Source organism: Falco peregrinus, chromosome 6 (assembly GCF_023634155.1).
Source record: "Falco peregrinus isolate bFalPer1 chromosome 6, bFalPer1.pri, whole genome shotgun sequence".
In the NCBI taxonomy this organism is placed as follows: domain Eukaryota; kingdom Metazoa; phylum Chordata; class Aves; order Falconiformes; family Falconidae; genus Falco; species Falco peregrinus.
The window spans coordinates 22731234-22743498 of NC_073726.1; the positions used below are offsets into that span (position 1 = coordinate 22731234).

At 45.1% G+C, this 12265-nt stretch overlaps 1 protein-coding gene across 5 annotated transcripts in view; it reads right to left on the reverse strand.

Moving 5' to 3' along the window:
* FBH1 (F-box DNA helicase 1) overlaps positions 1 to 12265 on the reverse strand; it is a 31527-nt gene that overhangs the window by 4312 nt on the left and 14950 nt on the right. For all 5 annotated transcript variants that reach the window (XM_027783692.2, XM_027783690.2, XM_055808038.1 and 2 more), the window contains exons 9-18: positions 10417 to 10585; positions 9339 to 9567; positions 8414 to 8501; positions 7656 to 7742; positions 6420 to 6556; positions 4714 to 4813; positions 4422 to 4543; positions 2461 to 2536; positions 1138 to 1335; positions 398 to 520 (exon numbers count right to left, since the gene is read on the reverse strand). In XM_027783692.2, the coding sequence (XP_027639493.2) occupies positions 398 to 520; positions 1138 to 1335; positions 2461 to 2536; positions 4422 to 4543; positions 4714 to 4813; positions 6420 to 6556; positions 7656 to 7742; positions 8414 to 8501; positions 9339 to 9567; positions 10417 to 10585 (1329 nt within the window). The remainder of the gene's footprint in view (positions 1 to 397; positions 521 to 1137; positions 1336 to 2460; positions 2537 to 4421; positions 4544 to 4713; positions 4814 to 6419; positions 6557 to 7655; positions 7743 to 8413; positions 8502 to 9338; positions 9568 to 10416; positions 10586 to 12265) is intronic.

Below are 12265 nucleotides of genomic sequence, written 5' to 3' on the forward strand. Positions count from 1 at the left end.
CTGGAGAAGCAGTTCACTGCTACATGTTTTCCCACCTCCCAGGCACAGACCTGGCACTGGAGAAACTTCTCAGTCTCTAGATTCACTCTGCAGGCTCCTCTCTGCTCACTGGGAAGCAACCAGCTCTTCCAAGGCATGAACTGTGCCACCTAAGGAAAGCATTGTCTTTCCCAGGTGTGGAGCTGGTCTTTGTTGCTAGATGGCTACAAGCTTGACTGCAGGAATATTCCCCTGCCCCTGTTTCACTGTGAAGGAAACTACAAGACTGATAATCACTAGGGCAGCCGGGGGCGCTTGAAATGCCGAGAAGCATGGGCTTGCAGGATAAGCCCGGGCAGCACACTTTCCTTTCCCCCCTTCAGATCAGGATGGGCACCGCGCACAGCTGTTCTCTTACCGATAATGAAGTTAGCTCTCTGGTAATTGCCACCAAGACACGGTACTTTCACAAAGTCATCTGCAATCAGCACCGTATCGAACTCCAGGCCTTTGGCTTGATGGACAGTACCTATTATGTAGTCTGTAACCACCGCACGTGGGGAACAAGAAGGAAAAAAGATGGGTCATCAGAGCAATAACGGTATTTTTAATTTGATGAGGCACTGAGTCAAATGAAAGTATTTCATTCTGCATTCATTTCACTTCTCTCCAAACATAAATCAGAAGTAAAGCAGGAGTCTAGACTGCTGAAGACAACTTCCTCGCCAAGGAAAATGCCTGGTTGTCAACAGCCTGAGCCTCAGCCCCAACTCCCAAACAGGAATGTGCTTTATTTTTTACTTGACTGCTTTGTCCCCTCCCCAGATTTTAGTCAGCAAGTTGCAAAGCAACTCCAACAGAAATCCCAAAAAGCAGAATAAAGTCCTAGGGCTTTCCAAATGTAGGAAATACTGCGTCCAAAGGTTTATTTTCCTCAGCAAAGTCACATGAAGCAATCCTTTGGTGGCAGATTCATTGCACTGAACTCCACCTGGAGTCCCAAATGTATCCCAGAAGCTGCTGTTCAACTTCCTTTCTCCTAAAAACCCGATCTGATCCAAACGCAGCCGTTTTGCAGAACAAGGTGGATTCAGCACTGAGATAGATTGAGAAAAGACCTGAATTTGCTCCTCTAACAAAGACACAGCTTGGCTTTACCTGCCATGGCTTCTTGTGACACGTGGCTGCTCTCAATCTTCTGTACCAGTTCAGGGATCCGCTCTTTGTATTTCTCCACTATTGCAATCTTCACTTCCAGGTCTTTGTCATCGGTGTGCTGTGCATATTTCTTTAAACTGAGGAGGCCCCGAGTTTCTTCCCATTTTTTGATAAAGGAGTCATTTATAACAAGGTTTGCTGAAAAGGAAGTAGCACATGACGTGAGTTTATTTGACAGATGCATATAAAGAACTTTTACATTCTAATCAAGTTTCAAAGTAAGTACTAGGGAAGGCAAGTGTGGGACAGTGGATGGACTGCCACTGTGGTATGAATGGGTTTGGGATATACTCCTTGCTCTGTGACGGGTGGTTTTTACTCAGTATTTTCTCTTTACTGATGCAAAACACCATCAAAGCTCAACATGCTCATTGGAGCAGGTAGTCTCACAGAACAGCATCACTTTGAGCTACAGCGCTAGCGTACTATAAAGGGTACGGAAGTTTAAGGAGCTCAGGAGACAGCAGCTGGCAAACATTCACTGAGCTCTCTCATTTCTAAAGCATGTGTCCTAGAAAGTCTGCACAACCTAGTCCCCAGAGATATTTGGAAACTGAAGGGAAAAGACTCTGAGCAGTCTGAAAAGACTTTAATGTGAATTCAGCACACTGGAGCAGGGGCTCAGGGCAGACAGCCCCAGGGCCCTTCCAACATGCATTATTCTTCTTACACAGATGGCAAGGAGTTTTCCTGGTAGCTCACGTTCCAAAGAACCAGTAACAACACCCATGTAATCAATCAGTTGTGGCAGTTCAGTATATGCTTTGTTTGTCTCTGTGCCCCATATCTAATAATACTTGCCTACTGCTGCCGAGAGATTTTAAATGAATTATTTATTTCCTACGTGATATCCATATAGGAAGTGACAGCATTCAACACACCAGGTTTAAAAAAAAATAAGCAAAGTAGGAAAAGCCTAAGACAAATGAAAAATGACATCAAATCAGAAAACATAGGAAAAAGTCCTAATCTATGAGTTTCCTGGGCTCTTGCACTCAAGACAAGGCATCGCAGAGGAAAGCTGGGGAGGGCTGCACGACACAGACCCCCCAGTTTTGGTGGTTCTGGTTTTAACGTCAGCCACTCAAGCAGACAAAATAGCACAGCCCATTAAGAAGTCCATTTGCAACAGATAACTTAATGAGGAAATAGAAAATAAGCCACCAAGAAGCCTGCCACTTTCCATCACCACAGCAAAACCTAAAAAACCCGCACTGCTGCAGGGAGGATCACACACACAGAGAAGTGTAACGACATACTCACATTTCTTCCGTTCATCTGCAGGTTGACTGAGCTTCCAAATATCACAAATTCTGCTCAGGCCAAAACGGACAAGCCCCTAAAATAAACATCAATTTAGCTTAATATACAGGAGTAAAGGTGCTGTCTAGGGTTCCTACACAACCTAGCAGGGCCCAGTGGTTATTGGTATTAAGAGGAAGGGAATAAGGGAAATGTGTTGAAGATGAAGAGCTGTTTTCCTGAAATCCCTGGAGCTGTAGCATAATCAAAGATGGCTGAAAAGGCAATGATCCAGCTTGCTCTCGCTCTGCAGATGGACAGATGGACAGATGGACAGCAAGAAGAGAAGAGGATACTGTCCGACTGGCACTGTAACACAGCTACAGCAGAATTTGATATCCAAAGCCTTTTCAATGAAAAAAATTATTTCTATAATGTTTTCTCTTTTGCTAACAGAAAAAAAAAGTTCAGTTCTTGGTCATTTTAGCTTTTAATAGCTGCATATTGCTTTTTCAAAACCAACTTTAAAAGCCTGTTACGCCAAAAATGTTGCTGGCCTATTGACTCCAAGCTGTTTCACAGGACAGCCAGCTCCAGGTACAACTGCATCCTCTTTCCTGAAACGATGGGCCACCACAACAAAGATAAATTTGCTAAACTGACTGTAAATGTTTCCATTTCAATGTAAACGAAACCAAAATGCTTTGCTTTGGCCATTTTTACTTTCAGAAAGTATTTTTTCCCCCTTGTTTCCAAATTCAGGTTTTTTTGTTCCATCAAAAGAAGCATCACTCTGAATTTAGACTTATTCCAAACTGCAAAAGCAGAGGAGGTTTTCAGTACTGGGCAGTCAGTTCAAACGCTCATTGTATATGCAGCTTTCTGGTGGAAAAAAAATATAAATTAAAAACTTAAAAGATCAGCCTAAAATTCAAAAGAGCAGGCTCATCCTCAGACCTGTTCAGCTCTAGGACATCTGTTCATTGTGCCTGAGCTTCTACATTTCCGGGTGCAGAACAAGATCTCACATTAAATCATTGGTATCAATGATTCAGAGTTTGAAAACCAATGATTCCTCTGAGGCTTCTGAAATGTGGAGTCTTATTAAAACCTTCCTGCAATTCAAGCATGTAAATTTCTGCAGACGTGCGTGTGCACACACACACACACACACACACACTCTTCCAGATACATGGGTGCTTTTTGCAAATAAAAATTCAGTGCAAACTGAAACTGTTTGAGCAACAGAACTGTTGCTCCCTCAAGGAGTTAATGTTCATCATTGCTGAAAATCCCCATTTCCCTCACCAAAAAGGCTGCTGCACTAACTTTTCCTGGCTTTCCTGGGTGTATTGAGACAGGGACCAGAACATCACAGGACTGAAATTAGTAATGAGCACAGCACAGCCCTGTGTGGCATCTACAAGCCCAAAGGTCACCTTCAGCTCCAACCATTGTCTTCATCTCTCAAGGGAGCTTAAAAAATGTGTATTCTCTCTAGGCACAGCCAACTGCCTTTCCTTGCTTTGTATACTCAGCCTGCAATTACAGCTGATTTTTATTTCCCTAAAGCAGGAACACTGTGTTATTGCCAGCGGCCAAAGGCAGTCAGCAGCACTCCATCTAATGCAAATACTCACAGCAACTTGTTACAGCCATATATCACTCTTCCTCTGCCCGAGCCCTATCCAGCAGACTGGAGCTGATGCTGTGTCACCTGAGCCTGATGAAAAAAGGGCCAGACGAACCTAAAAAAGGAGCCTAGCCTGCACAGATTTGAGAACAGCTGCTCCAAATAACTCTTCTCCAGCCACAACAGATTGCTGCTTTCTCCTTGAATATTAGTTTTAAACCTGGGTGCTGCAGACAGCAGATTAGCCACACCTATTTCAAGCCCCAAGTAGGTGTCGCTGCTACAAGTGCTGACAGGCTTGGAGATTTGTAGTTGGGACATGAAAGATGCATTGGCAATTTCCCCTTACCCCAATGATGTGTATTTTAATCGGTCTCTCTTTTCCAGTAAGTTTCACAGCATCCTCAAACACGTTAAAATTGCTTCGTGATAAGACTGTTACCTTCCCTTCCATGCCGCCCCTCACATCACCTGCATGAAGAAATTCTCCGTTAGCCAGGACAGTTAAAAAGCAGGTATCTAAACACAAAGATCTTCATAAATCAGGATTAGTCCTGAGACACTTTGTTATGCAGTAGCCCTGCAACTTCCAGTCACTGAAGAGAGCTGACTGAGCCAACAGATGCACCGACACAACTTACCCTTTTGGTTTCCACCCACTAATGTCTTATTCCTGATCTTCTTGCAGACATCCAGAATGGTTGCTCCAACGTAAGCTATTTCAGGACCAAATCTGAAACTCTATGTGGAAAAATAAAGGAAATAGCAGGAAAAGAAAATGAACTTGTTACAACCTACAGAAGTATTACTATATATAGAACTATACAATTCCCACCAACCTTCTAGACACCCTTTCTCTTAGAAAAGGCACCCAAATGCCCCCGAACTATTCCTGGAAATCCTGAGGCAATAGGAACTGTGCTGTGAGATGGGACTACCATAAAGGGCACAACGTGGTTTCCAGCCTCTCCACCTCAAGTGCTGCCACTGCCAACACTTTTCCCCAGTAAGTTACTGTGACATGGCACATCTGTCCTGCAGCAGGGCAGATGCTAGGGGTGGGGGAAAAGAAGCCAATCTCTCACTTGGCTGGGCTGCTGGAGCAGTGAGGGGCTGGAGCAGCAGAGCAGGGCTGAGGGTTGCTCTGTATGGTTTCCTAACCTGTAGGTCTGGGGCCAAAGTGCTGCGAAGTCAAAGCCCTAATAAAATTTCACTAACACCACAACTAAAACACACCAGTTAAGGTTGAGCACACTTCCACCAGTGAAGAGAAATGGAAAATCTTGTTACCCATAAAAATCTCCACAAGCGAGGTGATACAAGGCTGGTCCCAAGGCTTGTCACAAGATGTGCCACTGTAAATAAAGCCCGTCCCTGTTCTCATGTGCCTGTCCCTGGCTCCTGCCCCTTGGCAAGGCTGGCATGGTGCAAGGGGAAAAGGCAGTTCAGGTGGATGAGTTTGGTGGCCATTCTGGCTCAGGAGCTGGATGGATTGCAGCTTGTATTGCTGGTTTAAACTGATTCATTCTGCAAGGATTCCCAAGGGGTAGTTCCTCCCCTGTATTAGCTGTGAGAATTGTGTACTCATGTGGCTAATCAGGCCAAAAAATTAATCAGGATGAGCTTTCAGCTGGCACAGTAGCAAGTTAGGTAATCCAGCCTGGAGACACAAGCATCACTTGGGCTGAAAGAAGGCAGGAGCTCTCTTCCAGGGAAAATTCAGGGCAAAGCTGAAGCTGTTCAAGAAAATTATGCCCTTGGCAGACAAACAGGGCAGGAGATATCATGGACAAAGGGATGATGGTGGGACAGAGGTGGCAATGCTGGAGTTTGTGCAGAGCCCGAAAAAAAGATCATGTGTACAGCCAGCAAATACATCCTCCTTAATCAATGTGGGTTTATTTAAAAGAGGTCACTGCCAGAACAAAATTCATGTCCTTGCTCTGAACTCCTTCATCTCTCTGCATGGGACCCACTGTCATAACTGACTGGCAATATAAGCAAGGAGGATATCTGCTACTGCCTACTCAGCTAGAGCTGAGAACTAACCCAGCAAAGAGGGGATCTCCTTGAAATAAGCCATATACTAAGGTCTCTACCCCCATACCCATTTTTCAAGCCACATAACTTTCCTAGTGATGGGATCACTCTGCTAAAAGGCACAAAGGAGCTCTGCAGTGCAGAGTGGGAACAGCAAAGCGCACGACTAATCCAGGCAATGCAAACCCTCCACGGCAACCAACTCAACATATCTGGCTGTTAGATGCCTTCTGAAAAAGGATGTGAAACATTTTCCACTGCATTAGGTATCTATCCAGGGAAGGACAGAAGAAGACCCTCAACTTACCTGAGTGAGATAGTAGACATGGGTGTGAGGCACTCTGTAGAGGGTATTGACAGCACCTCGGAAGCTATAGATCTGCTGGTGAGGGTCTCCTACGAGGATTATGCCACATGTCTGCGACAGCACAATATCCACAATGGCTGCAGGAAAACATCAGAGCATTAAGGGGAAGCCTGCTCATAAACAAGAGTGAACTGTACAATGTCTCTTGCCTGATGGCTTGCAGCATTTAAGAAGGGGTCAACACAGCTGCGGGAGACAACAGGCTGGGGAGAGGCAAAGGGAAGCATGCAGCTGACTGTGAGCTCTACAAACATCCTTCCATGATGGTATTTTTTCCTGGACTGGAGCTCCACAGCATCTTATTCCCATGCTTGTGAGCCCAGCACAAATCCACTACCCATCCCCAGCAATCTGGACATGCTGCATGCCTGCACAGTGACTTAATGCACACCTCAGCAAGCCCTTTGGTCCACTTTGATCAAGCCTGTCCAAGGCTTGGTGATGCTGGTAGAGCAAGTGCTTGCATTGCGTGCAGCTGCAAAAGCACAGCCAAGCCTCACGTGACCACATCTTGAGGCAGTACAAGTGGGAGATGGTCTGATGAAGCCATTGAGCAGATTTAACATTTTCTGAAAAGACCAGGCCTTCTTCTGCCCCCCTTCTTTTGCTACTCAGCACACAGTTCAGTCCACTTAGATCCCTTTGCAGAACCAATTCAACCTGTTTTGCCACAGAGAGCTACTCTCCATATCCCTGGCAAAGAAAGTCAGCAGCTTTCTGCTGTGTGACTCAGGAATCTCTGGGGTGGTACAAGGAACAGGTAAGACCTGCACCCCATGCCAGGGTGGGATGGAGCAGCTCTGCTGTTCTGACAGCTGAAGCATTTAATGTCTCACTACTCTTGTAATAAACCATGTCCTTGGCTATGCTGGTGTTATGTTTTTCTCTGTTAGCAGCAAAGCAATAGCAAAATAGTCTGGATGGCACATCCAGATGCCCAAAGCAACTGAAAGCAACCCCTCAAGCTGATGCACGTGTACTCTTGTAGCCTGCTTACAAGCTGCCTTACTGAATTTGCAAGGATCTGGGACCAAGCAAAGGGTCAGTTCTAACGTTACAGCTGAGGGGCAAATTTTTTTTTAATTGTGCCACTTCTCACACACCCCTGAGCCACACGAACATCCTCTCTGTAAAGTGCTTAGGAAGGTTGCAGCTCTGCCTCACGTATGCACTCACCTGGAGTGCAGTCCTGTGCTTCATCAACAAAAATGGCATCATATCCTGAGAGCTGAGGCTTGCTGAGCTGCCAAAGTTTCAAATAACCTGAAAGAACAACACATGTGAGAGGGTAATTTTCTCACAATAAAACACCATGATCTTTAAAACAAGTCCCTTAAAAACCCCCAAAATGTTTCTGGCCCTACTTCTTGCTTGGAACGTATGACATTTGGAGGGGCTGCAAAAATCGCCACTGCTCCCAGATGTTGCTCTGTCTCTCTTGGTTTTATGAAGGATGAAAAAACCAAAAGTGACCCAAAACAACCTGACTGCACTGGAGGAAGGCAGCTGTGCTGATGACTCCAAAACCCTTAATGCACAAAAAAAATGACAAGGAAAAAGGTTTTCCCTAGCTACCCTTGGCACTATCTGCACACATGCTAAAAAGCAAGAGGAAAGGACATGCTGGCAGGAAGGAAGAATCACTCACTGCTAGCACTCATTCTGCCCACTGTCTCACCCACTATTTCAACAATTTTGTTGCCAATCACACATCTGAAGAGTTCCACCATTTTCCATGGCCAAACCGGAAAAATAAACAAACTTCCACCCTTTGGGTCTGTTGTGAGCTCCCTGGTGAGCTAGTGGCGGGAGAACAGGAATTTTATACTTTTTGATGCTCATTCCTGGTGCACAGCCAGAAGTAAGAAGTATGAATCCATTTAGTTTTCTACTACAGCTCTCTGTCTGAAGGCATTTGACATCTGTACTCTTACCATCACAAGTCATCTTGTATTTCTTCTCTACATCTCCATCCAGCTTCTTCATATTGTGCCATATCTCTTTCGCCTCTTTCACATTCATCTAGAAAGAGAAAACCGAAGGGTCTGGATAGATTGCTTTGAGCAGAAAAATAGTCATGGCACAGCAGATCTTTCTCCTCCTACTTCTCTTCTGCATCACCACTAGTTAACTTCTCCTCAACAGTCTTTTTCAAATGCAGTCCCCTGAAAAGAACATTTCTTTGGCTTGGCTATCAGGACAGCATAATACAATACCCCCGAACATTTGCATATTAACACAGACTTTGTGTTTATTTTGGCTTCTCTGGACAGCTTGCAAGGTTCCTAAAGATATTTAATATTCTGAGGTTGTCAATTCATTCCCTGCTAGAAATAATGATCGCAAATTGGATTTCTGCTGGCTGGACTGGATCTGATCAGGTGTGATCAAGGTGGAGCAGAAAGGCTAATCTTCTCCACAACTCCAGCCCACAATGTTTGCAGTGCCAGTGCTACTCTTTTAAGTTTTGCTAAGATGCCTGTACTCTAAATGAGAATTTCTGGGTTTGGCTCTGCGTATCAAAATGACTACGGAAACGTTTATTGTCTTTACATGTAACATCACAACGCCGTTCAGGCACTGATATAAATACATGCAACCTCTCCTCTCTTTTCCTTGCAGGGAAGAAACACTTGCATTGAGCAGAGACAGTGATAATCTCCTCTCTAGAAATCAGCTGTGCAAACAGGGAGAACAAACAGGCCCCAGTTCCTCTGGATTTGTCACCAGAGGAAAAAATATTTTTACAGTCGTTTCTTACAGCTGAAGCACAAATACCTCTGAACTATGAAAGATAAGGAATAACTACAGCCCCTTTAAACCTTGCAGCGCAAGTCTTGCTTTACCTTAGATACTCACTTCCTTTTCTACTTGACTGACAAGTTTTCTCTCACCATGAGTATTTCTGAACCACACAGGAGTGTGCTCTTCACAGATCTCTTCATCTGAAGAGGCAAAAAAGTTTTCAAGGGTCTGCAAGACTGTTTTCCCTCTTATGAACAGAGATTGTTCCTTGTGGTTCTGGATAAGGGAACTGATGTAGTAAACTGACATCTTGGAGAAGTTCAGCTTGCCTTTTTCTCTGTAGCTGTGCCACAGATGACAAAAAATAAGAGACATGTTGAAACACACATGAAAAGCCTACTGGAAAAGCAAGCTCATTTTCACTTCTGTTACACACTAACAGTTGCAGAAGCTGTTTTATACACCTACTTTGACCTAGTAATGGAATGTATTTAAAAGCTGCATATATTTGTCCTGGTGGAAGCACAAACTTCTTCATTTTATAGATTTTATAGGTGAAAACTTGAGCCAGAGAGATATTCCCAGCATTCACTCCTGCAATTACAGATTGTTTTCAGAGCCAGGTGAGAAGATTCCTCTCTTCTTCCAGCTCATGGCTCATTTTCCCTTCTTTCTGCAGTTTAGATGTACCAACATAATTGGCCAGAAACTGTATCATTAGAACAACTCAGGTTAAGAAACCCCCTCCTCTGGCTAAAGAAAAGCAGCATTTAGAGTGGTTGTACCACTGAAGTGTAAATGGGAAAAAGCCATTTTCATTGGCTTTCTATCTCACTGTGAAGTGCTCCTGGGCTACAAACATGGGCAGGATGAACAGCCCCCAGAACAGCAATGGGACTTATGTCAGCACAGCCTATGCCAGAGCAGGGCAAGGAATCTGTTTCTCCAGGCTCACGCAGATGCTAAAATCACTGACACATTCAATCTGAAAGAATTCAGAAACCATAACTCACAGTCTGGCTTGAAGCAGGTGAAAGGAATAATATCCCCCATTATTTTTGCTTCCTCACATCCTGGAGGCTTACTTCAAAACCATCCTGGAGGCTTACTTCAAAACTAGACTTTCCTTTTCTGCCATTTCTTTTCCCTGCTCCACTAGCCTTCAACAAAGGAATCTAAAATCCCCACTCACTGTTTGCCGACACTTCCATATGCTAATGAATGGAAAGTCTTGCATGTAACGTTTCTGGGAAAGACACTCCTTCCCCTCTCTGCAACAGCTTTGTTAAATGTCACGTAAAGGAAATTCAGATCAGCAAACTTCTCCGCATACTTAACCAAGGTTGAGGTCTTTCCTGTACCTGAAGAACAGAAGAAAGTGAAGAATAAAGCATCCAGAGTCAGGAATGAATGAATCCACACACCTCTCATCAGCTTTACCTTCTCCTCCCTGCTGTCTTACTGTACAGCAGGACTATTTGAAGCTAATGGGAATTTATTCACTGACTCAACTGAAATCAGAAGCTGTGGAGCAAAGCAGCTTTGAAAAATTACAGTCTGCAGTTTAAAAGCTTTTTTTAAAAAAATAATTTTACCACCCAATATTCTAGAAGTCTGAGCATACATGAAGGTACTGGTTCTTTTGAAAGACAGCTTGGTAAATGAAATGTTAAAATTACTCTTTTTAATGATTCATGGGCTCATCTTCTTATAGGATCTCCCACTAATGATGCTCTCCTTTACTCCAGTTTGCTGCCAGACAGCACTGTCCACACCTTACGGAAAATGCTTCACTTGTGGGATACCATCCAAAACAAAGACTTGAGACAAGAAGAGCTCTGCACATTTCCTTCTTTACCCCTTTTCATATCCTCAGCGATGACACAGTGTCAGCAAACTTTGCCACCTTGTTGTTCACACTCCTTCCAGATGACTTGTGAATATTGAACAAAGCAGGTCCCAGCACAGACCTCTCCAGGACTCCAGCAGTTACTGCTCTCCGTGCAGAAAACTGACCACCTGCTCCCACTTTTGCCTCCTAGCTTTTAACCAACGATTCATTCATGAAGACCATGAGGATCATTTACTATTTTGCCTGGTGTGGTGGTATGACCCTGGCTGGATATCAGGTGCCCACCAAAACTGCTCTATCACTCCCCTCCCCAGCTGGGCAGGAGAGAGGAAATATAATTAAAAGCTTGTTGGTTGAGATAAGGACAGGGAGATCACTCAGCAATTACCATCATGGGCAAAACAGAATCAGGGAAATTTTTAATTTATTGCCAATCAAATCAGTATAGGCTAACAAGAAACAGAAGCTAAATCTTAAAACACTTTCCCCCCACTCCTCTCTTCTTCCCAGGCTCAACTTCACGCCCAATTTCCTCTGCCTCCTCCTCCTGAAGGACACAGGAGGATGGGGAATGAGAGTTGTGGTCAGCCCATTACACATTGTCTCTGCTGCTCCTTCCTCCTCACACTCTTACCCTGCTCCAGCGTGGGGTCCCTCCCACGGGAGACAGGCCTCCATGAACTTCTCCAGCGTGAGTCCCTCCCACAGGGTACAGTCCTTAAGGCTGCTCCAGCCTGGCCCCCCATGGGCCAGCAACCCTGCCCCAGCCGGGGCTCCTCTCTCCATGGGACCACAGGTCCTGCCAGGAGCCTGCTCCAGCATGGGCTGCCCACAGGGTCACAGCCTCCTTTGGGCATCCCCCTGCCCCAGCACGGGGTCCCCCATGGGCTCCAGGTGGGGATCTGCTCCTCCATGGACCTCCAAGGGCTGAGGGCACAGCCTGCCTCACCATGGGCTTCACCATGGGCTGCCGGGGAATCTCTGCTCTGGTGCCCGGAGCCCCTCCTGCACTGACCAGGGGGCTGCAGGGATGTTGCTCTCACATAGTATCACTCCTCTCTCCACTGCTGTTGTTCTGCTCCCAGGGGTTTTTCCCCTTCTTAATCCCAGAGGCACTCCCACCATTGCTGATGGGCTTTGCCTTGGCCAGCTCTATCAGACATGGGGGAAGCTTCTAGCAGCTTCTCAC